Source organism: Sinocyclocheilus rhinocerous, unplaced genomic scaffold, assembly GCF_001515625.1.
Source record: "Sinocyclocheilus rhinocerous isolate Xijiao unplaced genomic scaffold, SAMN03320098_v1.1 scaffold2715, whole genome shotgun sequence".
Classification (NCBI taxonomy): domain Eukaryota; kingdom Metazoa; phylum Chordata; class Actinopteri; order Cypriniformes; family Cyprinidae; genus Sinocyclocheilus; species Sinocyclocheilus rhinocerous.
Genome location: NW_015667273.1, coordinates 666,302 through 683,873, shown reverse-complemented (window position 1 = coordinate 683,873; position 17,572 = coordinate 666,302). Strand labels below are relative to the sequence as shown.

General features: G+C 38.1%; 2 protein-coding genes across 2 annotated transcripts in view; both read right to left on the bottom strand.

The window, feature by feature from the left end:
• Positions 1–4,118, bottom strand: part of LOC107733539 (coiled-coil domain-containing protein 6-like) — a 12,401-nt gene extending 8,283 nt beyond the window's left edge. The window contains exons 1-3 of the mRNA XM_016545204.1: positions 3,480–4,118; positions 2,277–2,426; positions 886–1,014 (exon numbers count right to left, since the gene is read on the bottom strand). Of these exons, the coding sequence (XP_016400690.1) occupies positions 886–1,014; positions 2,277–2,426; positions 3,480–3,779 (579 nt within the window). The 5' untranslated portion in view covers positions 3,780–4,118. The remainder of the gene's footprint in view (positions 1–885; positions 1,015–2,276; positions 2,427–3,479) is intronic.
• A 1,652-nt stretch (positions 4,119–5,770) lies between these two features.
• The window catches only part of LOC107733536 (ankyrin-3-like), an 86,218-nt gene continuing 74,416 nt past the window's right edge, over positions 5,771–17,572 (bottom strand). The window contains exons 42-51 of the mRNA XM_016545201.1: positions 17,402–17,476; positions 16,751–16,882; positions 16,476–16,619; positions 12,986–14,018; positions 10,885–11,065; positions 10,546–10,626; positions 10,022–10,105; positions 9,596–9,751; positions 8,325–8,411; positions 5,771–7,833 (exon numbers count right to left, since the gene is read on the bottom strand). Of these exons, the coding sequence (XP_016400687.1) occupies positions 8,349–8,411; positions 9,596–9,751; positions 10,022–10,105; positions 10,546–10,626; positions 10,885–11,065; positions 12,986–14,018; positions 16,476–16,619; positions 16,751–16,882; positions 17,402–17,476 (1,949 nt within the window). The 3' untranslated portion in view covers positions 5,771–7,833; positions 8,325–8,348. The remainder of the gene's footprint in view (positions 7,834–8,324; positions 8,412–9,595; positions 9,752–10,021; positions 10,106–10,545; positions 10,627–10,884; positions 11,066–12,985; positions 14,019–16,475; positions 16,620–16,750; positions 16,883–17,401; positions 17,477–17,572) is intronic.

Sequence of the window (17,572 nt, the reverse complement as noted above, 5' to 3'; positions counted from 1 at the left end):
AGGGGCGGGGTCAGCAGAGCTCATTAACATTTAAAGGAAAATGCTACAAAAACGACTTGATCTGAAAAGAGCTGTTTTTGACAGGGTAAAAAAGGTGTTTTTTACACTACCATTGAGAAATTTTAACCAAACTATGTTACAGACTTTTTATTAAGACCCTAAAGAATCATATCAACTTGTGGAAAATGGGCATCCTATGACCCCTTTAATGCATTTATTATAACATTCACAGTGTTCAAATTGGGATTTATACTTATTTTAAAAGAAATCTCTTCTGCTCAGCAAGGCTGCTTTTATTTGTACAGTAAAAAAAAATACATGCCTGATTCAAGAAGGGGGTCTGATGGCCAAAAATATTATATTAATAACTTATTAATTTTAAGTTAAATTGTGTGTTGTTGGTATAATGTCTGCTAGAACGTTAAAAAATGTTAAATATTTTTCAATTGTTGTTTTGTAACTGATTTTTTCTTTGTAAAGCAAGACAAAACAGTAAAAAGCACATTTTGGCTATTTAATTTATGCAATGGTGAAAAAAAAAAATTGGGGCAAAATACATGGGGAAAAAACCTCGAAAAACTGTGTTCGGTATTCGGCCTTCAGCCCAGTGTTTCATTTTGTTCGGTTTCGGCTTCAGCCAAGAATTTTCATTTCGGTTCATCCCTATTTATATTATGTGTTTGCTCAAGAATAACCTGTTCTAATCTGAGAAATTTGCTGAATCGGTGTTCCAGAGCCAGGTACTGGCAGATGCCCAAAACAACAAAAAACGAGGTATTTGGAGACACCAACTGCTTTGAAAATTTGTGCAATAGATTGTGGGAATTCAAGAATGAGTGGTTTGGAAACTATCCTGTTCTACAGCAGGATGCTTAAAGAAGGTACCTGCTCTAGAGTGAGCTGTTTGGAGATGGTGTCGTTCTCCAGCTTTTTGATCTTCTTCATCAGTTTATTGACCTGGAATTCCTGCTCTTGCTCCAAATGCTGCTCCAACTCTGCCTTTTCATGCTGAAGCTGAAAAAGAAAGAAAGCACATAAGAGAATAAAAGTAAAACAGATGCAACACACCCAAATCTAAACACGATGGGCACCCCAAATGAGCTGTGATTCAAAGTGACGTTTTGGTGTCACATTTTTTTCCTGGTGTCCTTACAAACGATAACACGATAATTCATTCTTCATGGTAACCATTTTGAATGCTCATGCATATTTGCTTGTGTTGCATTACCGTAGCAACATATTTTAACCAGATGAATTTGCAACCCTGTTCAAAATTCAATAGAATCACAGAAAAACAAATGTTTGCAAGCCATACAAAATACATATATAGTCAATGAGCAAGAGATGAGTGTAAAAGGATAAGAGACAATTCTGGTCTAAAACAACTGGTAAACAACTGGTCTAAAACTCTACCATACTGGGCCACACTTTAATTGTTGAGCTTTGCCTGCATATATCATATTTTTAGCACTACTGTTCAAAAGTTAGGGGTCAGTAATTTTTTTAAGAAATTAATACTAACACTAAGAACACATAATTTATCAAACAGTAAAGGCAGTAAAGACATTGACAAAGTTACTAATAATTTCTATTTCAAATTAATGCTGTTCCTTAGAACTTTTTATTCATCAAAGGATCATTAAAGAATTACTCACAACATTCCATAACAGCACTGTTTCAAATCTGACAAAAATAAATGTTTCTTGAGCAGCATATTAGAATGATTTCTGAAGAATCATATGACACTGTAGATTGAAGTAATGATGCTGAAAATTCAGCTTTGCCATTTTAAAAAAATGACAATGGAAATTACTATATTTTACTTGGTAAGCAAACAAGTCTTCTTTCAAAACCATTATAAAAACCTACCGACCCCAAACTTTTGAACAGTAGTGTAAATATATAGTCGGCATGACTCATTAGTATGCACACTAATCTCTCTTGCTACTCCTCCACACAATACAGCACACCTACTAAACACACGCACCATAAAAATGTAATCTGGTCTCAGCAGAAGAGCCAGATTCAGTAATGAGCACATCACCAAAACAATCTTTTATTAAGTTTAATCAGCTACCGTTTTTTGCTTGCCTCCAGCGGCAATCAAAATTCAACATTATATAAGAAAGCTGTTGAACAATAACTTTGTAATGACATATGTACTGTACGTCAATGTGAAAGTTACCCTTAGGGATTATTCTAAGGGCAAGCGATCACATTTCCCACCCCTGACCTCAAACGCCACTGATGGGCTCTTTCCTTCTAAAGTTTCTCACCTGCATGAGCTTCCTGGACAAGTCATTGGTAAGGAACTCCTCTTCTTTCTCATAGTTGACGGCGAGTGTCTCTTTCTCCTTTTGCAGAGCCTGAATCTTCTTAAATAAAGTGTTGGAGATGAACTCCTCTTCTTGTTCTGCACGCGCTTGCTGTAGAAAAATAAAACATGCTGGCATATGAAAAGGGCAATTATTCTTGGAGATTTCTCTTGGAAAACTAAATAACATCATCTTTCCAAGCATTTCAGTAACCAAGCAATCACACAAAATTAACACGATCTTCAAACATGATTTCGAAACTACCATATTTTAGATAACAAATACCAATTACAAAGAAACTACAGGCAATTATAACCTAATTATTGACAATGAGAATATAAAAACCTATTATGCAATATAAAAAACATTTAAAATCCACCAGAAGTAGTCAAACGCATATCAACATCCTGCATTAGATGCATTTAACCCAGTAAAGAAATTGCACAACCAACAAGCAAAACACTGCCACTATCAATTTCCACCATTAAAGATGGTCATAAATGACACTGGGTATCAGTGTCAGTGTTTCTCCAGTGACACTTGAGTGTTGGCTCTGTGTCTAAATGCAGATGGTCTGAGTGAAGGGCTGATTCACATACAAGATGTTGACGCATTACAGCCAAATATTCAGACTGCCAACTTCCCAGCCTGACACAGGCCTCAAATATAAACTACAAAAAACAACCCCATTCGCGTAACGCAAAGTATCAGACGTGCAAAAACACGTTCTGCGTTAAAACCATGATGATGATAAAGCATGTGGTAAAATCAGTAAACGCCTTATGTGGTCAGCACACACAGACACCACCGGAATGCTACCGAGCATAAAAACAACGTTAAGATAATAAACATATATAAAGACACATTCGTTGTAAGTTATACCAGTCCATATTGAAATGTAAACTATTTTAACGCAGTTGGCCTGTGATATACATTAGCACTAATGCTATTAAAGTGCCATCAGGCTTTCGTTGTTGGCTGTTATCACAGTTAGCTCGAATGCTAGCAAGCTAAATACCCTCAAGCGCTTCTTTTTGCCCCCCAAACAGGTGAATTTTGCACCCCGATGTGGTTTGTAATGTTCCTCAGACGTCTTTGCATGCCGTGATGCTGTTGTCAGGTGTGCCGCGGGGATTAAAGCGATAAAAACACGGGCTGACTCACGATAGTGACGCTAGCTTTGCGCAGGTCGCGGTTCTCCTCCTGCAGCGCTTTGCACTTCAGCTTGAACGTCTCCAGCTCGATCTTCAGCACTTTGTTCTCCTGCTGCAGCGACGCGAGCCGGTTTGTCAGCTCCTCCAGGCGCGACTGCGAGATCACGACGCCCTGGGCTTTGGTGGCGGCGCTCGTTGTGGTCGTGGTGGTGTTGGAGGCGGCCGCCGAGGTGCAGGAGGACTGCGGGGTGGCGGAGCTGCTGCTGCTGCCCGCGCCATCCGTGTCGCTCTCGCTCGCGCTATCCGCCATGGTGTCCCGCGCTCGATACCTAGGGCTCGCGACGGTCCTCGAGTGGAGTAGACGTGGATTTCAAGGGCTAGGGAGAAAGCGGAATGGAGCAAGTGTGGCTAGGCTGGAGAGGGAACGATCCAAGAAATGACTGGGCGTGATGAAAGTGCAGGCGAACGGGGAGGGTGGCGCCGTCATGTGGTGGAGAGGACAGTACGTTTGGGCTTTTGAGCCATCCAAGTGACTCGAATCTTTACAGAAGGATTTGTTCAAAAGAGTTTGATGATTCGTTCAGTTGATGACGACAAGTGAGTCTTCTTCTTTGTTTTATGTCAGGGGTCACAAGACTCGGTCCTGGAGGGCCAGTGTCCTGCAGAGTTAGCTCCAACCCTAATTAAACACACCTGAACCAGCTAATCAAGGTTTTGCTAGGTATACTTGAAACTTCCAGGCAGGTGTGTTTTAGGCAACTCTGCAGGACACCGGCCCTCCAGAATCAAGTTTGGTGACCCCTGTTATAGGTGAATGTTTGAATAATTCACTCAACCAATTCTTGACCAAAAGAAGTCTTCCTCCCCCTTTTTTAAACTAAGAGACTCTATAAAGATTGTTACATTATTTTCTCCATGTATAACCACAAATTTCAAGCAGTTTTCTCAATGGATCGTCATGACTTGTCAAAATTTAGAAATCACACCCAAAATAACTAACCCAAATAACTGAAGAGTTCAACAATGTCCTTCAATGATTTTATGCTTCTCAATCATTTTACAACGATATGTGTGAAGATTTGCATATTCAGGTAATGTTTTTTATTCGTATGTTTCATTTGATTCATATAGACCACATCTTTTACTGTTAATCTGTTAAAGTGCTTTTCTGGTACCTCAATTGTATATGGTAATGTTTGTGTTATACAGTGGTCCTGAAAAATATTCTGACATTTAAGCTGACACAAATGTATGAATGTCATTGCTCAATAGCAAAATATTAAACCAAGTAAGTTTATGTAAAAAATAAAACACAAGCACACTTGTAGAGCAAAACCTTTTAACATAAATTCATTTGTTAGATATTGAATGACAAAACAATAGCTATACTGTTCAAAATTAATATAGTATTTGGACACTTATCGGCTGTAAAACAGTCGACATGGGCCCAGTTAATGCGATAAACTATATCTGTGGTCTAGCTTCATTTGTTTGCAAATTCTACTTATTTTGATATTTTGTTATCAAATGCAATGAAGTGAAATTCATACATTATTAAACGTCCAAATACATTTTGGAGACAGTTTGTTCTGCACTGTGACACCTTTCCTACTGCCACACAGGAGAGAAGAAACAAACTTATTTGACTTTGACTTAATATGACTGTCTTCAATAAACTCAGTGTGCAAGGTTACTCTTAGAGACAGAGATGTAATATTTCTATACAATAAAAAGGTGTGACCATTATCACTTGTAATGTGTTTTATACAGAGACAAAGCATGTTTAGTTTAAATTCATACGGTGTCAAAATGTCACAGATGATAAATCATGGCTGGTTTGCTCAGCAGGTTTTCATGGTTCTTCTTTCAGTAATGATATAATAAGCAATGTTTATAGAGAAGCTAGCATCTATTTGAGGCACTACAAGAGAAATGCAAAACCTTTTTTCACAAATTTCCAAGAACAGTGAGCAACTTACTTCATTCTACAAAGGAAGCATATATGTAGTCTGTTAAAAGAGAAAATTAAATCATTAGGGCATTTTCTCAATGCTAAAACTATAGGAATCCAGCTCTAAACGGAGTTGTTATAGTGTTACATAAATAGTGTAAAATATCTCGGCAGCCATATTCAAATTTGATTATAAATAATTATAATTCATGACACCTCATTATGTATATAGATACACATTATTTATAATACACTGAATTGATGTAATGCACAAACTGAAAAAAAGAACATGAATATTATAAAAACACTGAAATAACTGTGAATAAAAAAAAGAATAGGTTTGCAAAATCAATGCATTTATTTTATTTTTAAATCAGATTTTTGTAAGACATTTGAAACATTATGGTGGCATCATAGCTGCTAGTTTCTAAAAGAGAAGACCTCCAATAACCAAAGTGCTATTATAGTTACATTTAAATGGCTTCACTCATTGTAAGAATTGTACATCAAAAATGTTGCTCAGGTGAAAACATATTATATTAAACAAAATCAACCGATTGGACCGTGTCAGGCCCCTCCCACAGTTTGATTGACATGTAACAGGGAAGCAGAACCACACCCCATCACGACCTAGTTTCCTAGGTCTTTCAGATCTCATTGCCATAGCAAAATTCAGCACACTAAAGGATTTTTCACACCATACACACAAGCTAAAAAGACTATTGGAGGAAAACAAAGCAAACAAACGAACAAACAGAAAGTAATCCCTAAAGAAAAATTCTATATTATCAAAACCGATGCAGAACACTGCAACACACTGACTCGCTGGTCTAAAATATATCACACAATTCCGAAACTGGAAACGATTTCTTGTAATACTTAACATTATAATGACCATCCAGTGTGTGTCATTTGTAATACATAAGCTATTAAATCTACAAGTAATAAAGGTCTAAAGACATCCCATACGAGTAAGTGTGACTCCAGATGAAAATGTTAAATGTTCACTTAACCTGAAACAAAATGCCAAAATTTTATTTTAAAACCTCAGCGATCAAAAAGAAAGAAAAAATGAAGACATTCTATAATGAATACAAACAGCCTTAAGACAAAGAGAGACCTCTACATTGTACAGCCAATACACATGATACAGTGATAGTTGAACAGAAATGCTGATTTACTAGCATATACATTCTGAACACCTCTTACTTGCAGCGCTCAGGCTAACATCAGCAGACGATGTCTTCCATATGAAAGATAACAGACACTACACTGAACCTTCCTAAGGAAGCAGTCTGGTTAGAGCTTGTCACACTTAACCGTTTCTACACGATTGATGCTTGTAGGGTGACATTTTGGAATATAAAAGTTGAGACATGTTAGAGTTGTATGTGTACACAAAAAAAAGTCTTTTCTTATTCGTCTCTTTAAATACAGTGTTTTGCAAACTTAGAAAAAAGGTTCTTAAAATAAGGTGAACTGCATGCATCAAAATATTAGTCCTCTGTATGACTTCTTCACAGAATTCGATAAATTCCCATTTTGGGAATTGTTGAAATTCGCAGAGGATTTTAAGGAAACGTCCCCTGAAAACCGAACCAACTTTTCTCATATACAAACATACCTGCTATAGTAATTAATTATACAAGAGCATGTAAAGTTTCACTATCTTTAAAATGTCAAAAGCACTTGTAAAGTGTATGTTTGCAGTGCTCTCGCTAAACCTAACTACTAAATTTTATTTCATTTTTTACATATTGTGATTTATGTACAGAAAAGTCCACCACATAATTTATTTTAGTTTTATAAATTAACAAAAGTAAAACACAGGGATCCTCCTCCTGACGTCATGGGTCCACGGTAACGTGTAAGGCGAATATAAGGTATGGTTCAACAGCATCTATTGTTTTTTTTCCCCTCTAAACCACGAAAAAGAGCTTTTGTGCCATCTTTGGTCACAGAGAAATTTGTGTGAGTATACGGTTTGGAGTTTAAGGTCTTTTGAATATACCCCTTGCATTTATTCATCTGATATTCATGGCACACAAAACAGTTTCTGAATTCCTGATGGTCCAGGTCAGCGCAGGTATTAACCATCAAGAAGAATGAAGTGTAATCTCGCAGGTCCCCCAGAAAGAGTAAGTAGAATTACATAGGACCCAACACAGAGAGGAAGTAGAATTCACCGGGACCCATTTCAGGAAGTAGAATTCATCAAGACCCCCTTGGAACAGGAAGTGTGTCAGCAGTGTGATGCATGCTCATGCGCAAGCGGATAGGTCAAAAAGTTCTGTCTCTTTGAAGACCATGCGTTTCAGAGTGGAAGCCGTAGATGTCTTTTCAGGCCAAATGTCTCTTTTCATCTCTTGTGGCCCCGCTGCTCAGGAAACGGATCGAAAATATACCTGCAAACCTTGAGAGACACAAAACAGACCATATAAGAAAGTAATTGTTAAAACTGTAATAAAAATGTATTGGGAAATTGTCTAATGGTAATGTTAAAATTTGGGTCTCTTATGTTCACGAAGGTGGCATTATTTGATTAAAACTTCATTAAAATCAGTAATATTGTGAAATATTGTTACAATGAACAATAACTGTTTTCTATTGTAATACGTTTTTAAATGTAATTTATTCCTGTGATGGCAAAGCTGAATTTTCAGCAGTCATTATTCCAGTCTTCAGTGTCACAAGATCCTTCAGAAATCAATCTAATATGCTCAATCCTTTTTTCAGGATTCTTTGATGAGACAGAAAGTTCAAAAGAATAGCATTTATTTGAAATAATAAAATAAAACCTTCTGTAACATTATACTGGCCCCAGACCTTTGAATAATGCACAGAGAATAATTAATCATATAAATAATAACAATAATAAACAGAGAGCTATTTGAAGCGTTGTACCTGTCTATAGTCGCGAAGCCACATTTATGAATAATGTTTTCTTTCTGAACGCTTTTCTTCCTTCTTCCTCACATTGGAAATGTCTCCCTGTTTACACATAAAGAGACAAAGATACAGACTTTTTTTTTTTTTTTACAAATCTTTAAGGAATGAATTATAGTTTAGAATCAACACATCACCCTGAAAATAGCCAGACACATCATTATACAACAGCCTATCAGTAACCAGTGACAGGAAGTTAATATTAAACAGTTCAAGTAGTTCAGTTGAGTTCATGTTATTTGTTGCTGTAGGGGCGGCATAGTGTATAAAGCTGGAAGGAAAACAAAAAAGGATAAAAGGGGAGGAAAAGAAAGAGAAGACAAGTTGAAGGTTAGAGGTAAGACAGCTGAAGAATTATGTACATTAGCTTCTGTATGAACAGAAAAGATAACTATGTGATACATAATGTCTTACTAAACATTTTTAATTTATAAATAATTTAAGAATTTTAATAAACCCACAAATTCCCAACAACAAAAACATTAGGTATTTCTGGTCTCCAGTCTGTGCGGATATAATGAGGATTTCTAGTATCCAAAACTGTACTATTTTCTACAAAATTTTTGTTTTATGATAACATATACTAAAGTTTGGGGTTAGTACATTTTTTAAAGAAATAAATACTTTTATTTAGGCAAGAATGCATTAAACTGGTCAAAAAGTTGGAAATATAATGTTACAAATATTTCTATTTCAAATAAATGCTGCTCTTTTGAACTTTGTATTTATCAAAACATCCTAAAAACAATGTAGAACAGTTTCCACAACCATATTAAGCAGCACAACTGTTTTCAACATTGATAATAAGAATTTTTTCTGAAGCACCAAATCAGCATATTAGAATGATTTCTGAAGGATCGTGTTACACTGAAGACTGGAGAAATTCGGCTTTGCCATCAGAAATAAATTAGATTTTAGAATATATTAAAATAGAAAACAGTTATTTAAAATGATAATATTTAATAATATTACTGTATTATTGATCAAATAAATGCAGGCTTGGTTAGCATAAGAGAAGTCTTTCAAAAACATTTTCAAAAAATTGTATCCACCCCAAACATTTGAACAGCATTTTAAATATTTAATTTCAATATTTCTAAACAATCATGGGAGAAGGACATTCTCATTGTAGTGAGCATTTTATTGGCCAAACATTGGATCCATTTTCCCATATATAATCAAATATAAGTTTAAGGAAAGAGGAAAAACTCCACACAGACTGTGCAAACCTCAGCATGTGTTGCGAGATGGCTTTGGATATCAGGGACCAGGGGCACGTGGCTCTTCCCCAGGGTGGCAGGGTCTCCCTGTGACCCCATGCCACTCCCCAAGCCCTGGTTTTCAGGAGTGGGAGTGTCCACACGACAAATCACCTTTCGAATGACCTGTAGATGGGTATTGAAGGTCAGAGGTCACCATGAATGCTTGTCATGGGAAATCAAAGCAATGTGAGGAAAGACTGGGAAGAATCAATTAAGGTATTGGAGGAGTGAGCTGCAAGAAAATGTGTTGTATTCAATCTTTTGTCCCTAAATCAGCTCTGAAAAGGCAAAGCTACAAAACTACAAGCAACCTAAGGAAGTAAAATATGTCGTAAAATCAGAAACAGATAAAAGAGTAAGAGAAAAAGAAAACAAAGGGAACAATGGAGTTACTTTTCTGGTGATGATGTTTCCATCTTCATCAATAAACTGTTCCTCTGAAACTGACTCGCCAGGAATGTTGCGTGCCTCCTCTCCCTAAAGCAAGATAGCACTTAGTTCAATATGCAAACACAACAGATCCAGGACACCACCTTCAAAAGCAGCACACCACACCTACAAGCGCATTTCCACACACCCAGAGCAGTCATGTGAACCTGCAAGCAAAGCTGGAACTTTAAATATGAACCAACATGCCTTCATGCCCATCATCACCACCTTTAGAAATCATACAAACATTAGTAGAAACACACTCCTCTATGTGCACGTGTATCTATCACACAAGCAATGCATAATAACCCAAAACCAAGCACCTGTAAGCACAAGGAAATGGTAACAGTACACAGCAAGAACCAAGTGACGTAAAAACATGTAATCAGATCACACTGTGTTTCTGATCAAATGATTTAGATTCAGTCCACCAGCTACACCAAAATCAGATCTTAACCTGACCACCCTGCAGTTTAGCAGGCAGATACCTTGAGAATGAGACGTCTACGAAACACTTTGGTGGTGACGGTACGCTCTTCGTCCAGGCTGGTCTCTGATGATAACCGCTGCTAATGGATGCATATAAAATACTTCTTAAAATGTGTGTGTGATTTCAGTTCTCTCATTTAATTAGTGTAAATGGTCATCAGCGTTTTTTTCCTCTGGAGTAGGTAAACTGTATTAGGATGCAAATTATTTCACTGAAAAAAGCTAAGAGTGTCATGATATGAGCTGAGGCAAGGAGAGCAGAAGAGATGTTTTTAAACTGGAAGTAGCAGCATTATCTAATCAGTTATTCTATGCTAGTATTCTAGCGATTATCTCACCTGGACTTTGTGTTCAGCGATCAGAGCTCCTTCTTGCTTGCCCGCACCTGCCTTCACACCATTGGCTGATTCCTGAGACGCTGAGCTGCGGGGCATAGTATCGGAGTGCTCGCCATTTTGTCGAGGTTTTCCTGAATCCACTCTGGCTGATGATGTCATGGAGTCACTGGAGTTCTTTTGACTGCAAGGGATTGAAATGTAACCATTTAGCTAATTAGGAACAAGTACACTCAAATGATGCTAGGAGAGAATGTATTAAATGGGTCATAGGATGCTACATGCACTTTTACAAGTTGTTTGAACTGAAATGTGTGTTGGCACACACACACTGAAATGTGTGTTGTGTGTGTACACAACCACCCTATAATGATAAAAATACACCCAGTGTTTTTTTTTTAATCTGGTTAAATGTTTTCCCCTTTCTCAAATCGAGCCGATCTCAGATGCCTGTCTGTGTGACGTCACACAGACAGGCCCCTCCCACGATAGTTTGATTGACAGTAGCGTTTCAGCACAGACTGGACTGGTGTCTTACAGACCCACCCTGAGTGAGCTGTCATCAGTCCACCACTGTTTCACCGCTGGAGCAGATGTAGACAAGAATGACTCCTAAGCGATTGAGGTGTTTTGTTGTTGGATGTAATAATGAACATAGCAGTCGTCATTTACTCCCGACATCTGAGCCGCTGAACTCGCAGTGGATTTCATTTGTTTCTGAAGGGAATGTGCCCCCGATCTACATAAATCTACATATGCGTCTATGTTCGCGCGAATCATTCATGATCCAGCCTCATCTACAGAAGAAGTGAGTATGTTTTGTAATGAATCTTTGCAAATCGCGACCCCTTTAAAAACAAAACCATGCATTCTGGCAAACCTGTATAATGTTGCACTTTTTTTTTTTTTTTGCCATTTTGCCTTTATTAAGATAAGATAGTGTAGAGTAGACAGGAAGCGAAGTTAGAGAGAGAGGGGGGTGGGATTGGGAAAGGTCCTCGAGCCAAGACTCGAACTCGGGACACCCGCAACGCAATGGTGTTATAAGAGACTTCTTTCATCACTTCTAACATTAAAAAAACTTACTGACCCCAAACTTTTGAACAACAGTGTATATAAAATGAAAAAGTATGTCGGCGCTGATAGCCTAGTAGGCAGTGCACCAACATAATTTTTCTTTTTTAATACACTATCGTTCAAAAGTTTGGGGTCGGTACGATTTTTTGGTTACACTTTATTTGAATGGGTCCTTGTTACAGTGTAATTATACATTTAAGTTCTGAGTAATATTAATTAACAACATGTACTTACTATATGGTTAGGGTTAGGATTAGGATTTGGCTTAGGGTTACTTGCATGTAATTATGCGTAATTTATTGTTATTATAATAGTAAGTACATGTAACATGTGTAACAAGGACAACTTAAAATAAAGTGTTACTGATTTTTTTAATGTTGTTGAAAGAAGTCTCTTATGCTCACCGGAATTAATTTGATCAAAAATACAGTAAAACACAGTAATATTGTGAAATGTGAATTACTCCAATCTTCAGTGTCATATGATCCTTTAAAAAACATTCTAATATGCAAATCTGGTGCTCAAGAAACATTTATTATTATCAATGTTGAAAACAGCTGTGCCGCTTAATAATTTTATAGAAACTGTGATTCACATATTTTAAGGATTCGTTGATAAATAGACCAAAAAATTATTTTAATGCATCCTTACTTAATAAAAGTACAAATTTTGTTTAAAAAAAATCATGCTAACCCCAAATATTTTAATGGTAGCGCATTTCAAAAGGATGTTAATTTACAAGCATTTATACAAGTTTGAAACATCAGCTGTAACAATATCAAAATGAAATGCAACAATAATTCTGTTTACATATTTAATATGTTTTATGAGTTTCTGACTTTACAAACCCAAAGATTTCAGCTGTAGTAGCAGCTTAGTTTCTATAGATGGTCTTTCTGGTAAAGGGGGGCATGCTTTAAATTTACAGTATGTCTTCTAATACTTAAAACACATTTCAAGTTTAATTTCTTATGATATGATTAAATGTGGGTAATGTCAGCATAATAATTGTAACTATGTACAGTACCTGTTGTCCTGTCGGTCCATGTAGTCTGACCCGTGACTCCGCCCTGAAGCGGGCGGCTCTGTGTTCGATGTCTCAGTGAGCCAGCCTGTGGAGAGCAAGCACAACTCAGACTCAATTTGTTCAACACCTCTCACTACCTCTCTCACTTTCTCCTTAGTCATCTCCTCATTCACTTCCCTCTCCCTCTCTCCGACGTGGCCTCCTGACACCTCTGGTCGCTCCTGTCTTTTCTCGACTTCCTCCTCCTCCTCCTCCTCCTCCTCCTCTACTCCTGAGCCAGACTCCCTCAGGACCTCTGCCCAGGGTCGCAAAGGGGACTCATCATGATCTTTGACCTCTTTCAGAATCACTCTCTCTTGTCCCCTCATGTTAACGTTTGGTTCTTTTAATGGTGATGGTAGTAATGATGATGAGGGACGCTCTTCTTTTTCCTTGTGTGTTAGGTCTGTCTGTTCCACCGGAGGAGACGTTTTCTGTTGGGAGTGAAAAGACTTTTTCTCCTCATTTTCTTCTCTCTGTTCCTTTTGTTGAGACCCCTGGTTCCCCTGTATAAGGTGGTCCTGTTCGATCCTGATCGTGGGTGGGTCTGTTTTTTGGACAGACTGGAGTGGTACAGAGCAAACCGAGGGGTTTAGAGGAGGTTCATCATGGTCTAGGGGAGAAAACTCAGGGGTAAGGTGTGAGTCAGGGTCACATGTGACAGCTGAGAGTTGTGTTGTGAGTTTGGGGTTGTCAGAAGGGAGCTGAGAATCAGGGGAGAGTATGTGTGTGTGTATTTCGGCAGTTGTTTCAGAGAGTGCGTGATGCTGGTTTACAGGTTTGGACAGGGGCAGGTCGCAGGGTCTGGTTGGGGTGATTCTGACAGACTCGTCCTCATTGTACCGCTCTAGTCCCCAGGAGGGGCAATATGGGGGAGGGTCAAGGGGCAGATCTAAGATGGGTTCGATGTCATCAGACATAGAGGGGCAGATAGGGGGTGTGGTGGGGGTGGGGTTGGTAGTTGACTGCAGTTGAGCCAGGATGTTGTGGAAACCTGGGTGAGATGATACACATACAAATGGATGGACATGACAGGGCACAATTACAATCACACACAAACAAGCACACACATATACATGCTTAAAGGAACAGTTTACCCCAAAATTAAAGTTCTGTCATGAAAGTTTACTCACCCTCATGTAGTTTCTAAGCTGTATTTTGTTAGTGTATTATTTATTTATTTGAAACAACATGAGGGTGAGTAAATGCCAATTTCATTTCTGGGTAAACTATTTTTTTAACAATCACCTAATCCCACCCTGAAGAGCAAAAGCACAGTATTTGACAATATTTCCCAGAGATTCAGCAGACATACAGACCAACAAACACAGTTAATACACAATGACAATGGAACAGATTCAGATCTCCAAAAACAGAGATTGTGAAAAGTTTGGGGTCAGTATGATTTTTTGAAGAAATTAATACTGTTGTTCAGCAAGGATGCATTAAATTGATCAAAAGTGACTATTCATCAATGAACAATGGTTACCACAAAAATGTGTCTTGAGCACCAAATCAGCATATTAGAATGATTTCTAAAGGATCATGTGACGCTGGAGACTGGAGTAATGGGAGGTGCAAATTCAGCTTTGCCATCACAGGAATAAATACATTTTAAATATATTAAAATAGAAAACAGTTATTTTAAATTAGAATATTTTAATAATATTACGGCTTTGCTGTATTTTTAAACAAATAATGCAGCCTTGGTGAGCGTAAAAGACTTCTTTCAAAAACATAAAAAATTCTTACCAACCCCAAACATTTGAACGATAGTGTATATCTATGTGTGATCTCTCCATAGTCAAAGAGCTGTGTGTGTTCATGTCTAACTTTAACTTAAAAAACAAATGTGCTACATTAGAGTTAACATTTGGGTCTATAATAATAAAGTGGAGTAACACTTTAGATTTGGGAGCACATTCACTTTTAACTAAGAGTTTTCCTTCAATAAACTCCTAATTACTCCTTATTGATTGTACGTAAGGCAGTTGTTGTAGTCGTTATGTTTAGGTATTGGATAGGGTTCAGGGATCTAGAATATGGTCATGCAGAATAAGGCATTAATATGTGCTTTACACGTACTAATAAACAGCCAATATGCTAGTAATATGCACCTAGTTAATAGTGAATAGTGTTGTCTAATCTAAAGGGTCACTTTAGTTGGTTAGTTAGACACCATTACAAATGTTGCATAAGTGCAAATAAGAAGCAGTCTTAATTTTACAGTCATAGTCGAGATGTGTGCTGCTACTAGTATGGGAAGACTCAAAATCTGGCTAAATAAAAATGAGGATAATGATGTCTGTTCAGATGAAGCGCTCAATAGTAGAGGAGTTGAGACAGAGGGATGGAGTGATGAGGGGCGGTCCTGGGGGCATGTAGGGGCAATGACAGCATGCACAAGGGGGCAACGGTGAGGGCGGTGGGGAGAAGGAGGCAGGACTCAGGGAATGTGATGCACAGGGAGAGAAAGAAGGAAGAGAAGAAGGGCAGGGTGAGGGAGAGAGACAAATTCTACGTGCGGAAATAGGAGATGACAGGCTGAGAGCAGGAGAAGGAGAGAGAGAAGAGAGAGAGAAGAAAGACTTAAGAGGAGTAGATGACGATAGAGAACTGGATAGTGAGTCTTGGGCCACATCAGGATGCAGTTGTATGAGGTGTTGTGGTGGAGTATTGGGGAAAAAACACACATACACACACACATACACACACAAAAGAACATGCAAGTTAGAAAGACAAGACAATGGCTGTATTAATGAGAAGAATGAGGTTCTAGGGTCTGGGAGGGGAAATGAGGGATTGTACTGGAGGAGAGGAGAGGACAATTCATTTTGCATCTGACAGAGGGAGGCACAGGAGACTGTAAGGAGGAGGAGACTATGGAGAGAAAGATGATCTCCTTCTTTCTCTTCTTTTTCCCCCTCTCTCTTTTTATCCCTTGCTCTAGTGCAGGGGAGGAGAGGAGAGAAGGATAGATGGAGGAGGAAGCAGATTGACAGCTTGAGAGGCAGAGGACAGCTGAGTCTTTTAGCTGAGGCCATGCGCTCTGGTCCGCTATGTAAAACAACAGCTGGCCTGTAACACTCCTACCAACTAATATCAAAAGAGCTTCATCAGGATACAGCTGATAATAACATGCATTCTGCTTAGAAATAACTCTTTTCTGACCTTTCAATAATAGAATTAATTTCATGGCAGAGAACAGTGTTTGTTTCATGTTCCACTGGCAATATACTGCAGGGCCTTCATTAAAACCAAAAGAAAAGTGTGTACATGTGTAACAGGAAAATTTTGTCAAGTGGCCCTTCCTACACTTGTTGAGGCAAAGCATCATGCTGTGATTGCTTCACGTCACATGACCATATACATGCATGTTCAAACCAGGTCCATGCATATGGTGTTGGGAGGAAGGGAAAAGGGTAACCAGCTAGATGGGGCTAAACTTTACCATCCGCCTTTTCCTGGCACACAGCGCTATCATCTGCAAAACTTCTGGTGCCTGAAATGTTACCATAGTCAAATATGGGCCCTTCCAGCAGAGTCACAATATCCATCCGGTTCACTTTTGTCAGGACAGCTGTCAGTGCATCCGCTAAGAAAACATAAATAAAAGTGACTTACATTTATTTGCTTTAGGTAGATATTATAACATCACAGTATATGTAATACAGAAAAAGAAAGATATTAATAAAAAAAGAAAGATGGATAGAAAATGACTCTCACTTGTGGCGTTTTCCCCATCCCGACTGACCCACTTCTTAAGGAGCATAAAGCTCTGGGCTGTGAGAGAGTTTGGGTTCTCTGTGCGGATGTGGTTTATCTCATCAACAGAAAAATTCATCTCGCGAGCCAGCTCTATAAAACAGAAAAACACATCATGCTATAACTAGCATCATCTCTGCGCAGTCAGCTAGTAAAGGAAGACAGATGTAAAGACAATTAAAATGAAAAATGCTACAACATTTTTAAACCTTCCATCATTTGCTGCGTTCTGAGTTTAAGAATTCCTGTTTCTGAGTTAAGTAAACATTTAAAAATCTAATCAGAATCAGATATTTGGGAAAATACAGTGAGTCTTTCATAGTGTGTTGTCACATGTGAAGAATTATGAATTTAACTGAATTTAAATAAAAAATTCTTTATTTAAAAAAATTAATCCAGTTCTGCGCTGCAATACCAAGCACAGGCACAAGAGGGCACATGTGGCATGCTGTTTTGAGGATTGTTTGCCATTGATTATTAGCGATCAAATTATAATTTGCTTCCTATTTCAATATTTTAGGTTTCAGAAGGTCAGTAGTAAACAATTAGTTCCTGGCAAGTAAAATGTAACCTCTAAATTTGTCAGTCATATGGGGCAAAGTGAGTCTTAACCTGTCCAGCTCAGTCCCAGGTGATCAGCAACGATGGCCATGCGAAGGTCTGTTCTCTCACAGGGACTCTGTGGACCTGTCATGACATACAGAACAAAAACATTACAAACGTGCTACTCATTCTTTTCAAATGAAGAATCCAGGTGACTTCCTTTTCTGGCCAAAACAAGGA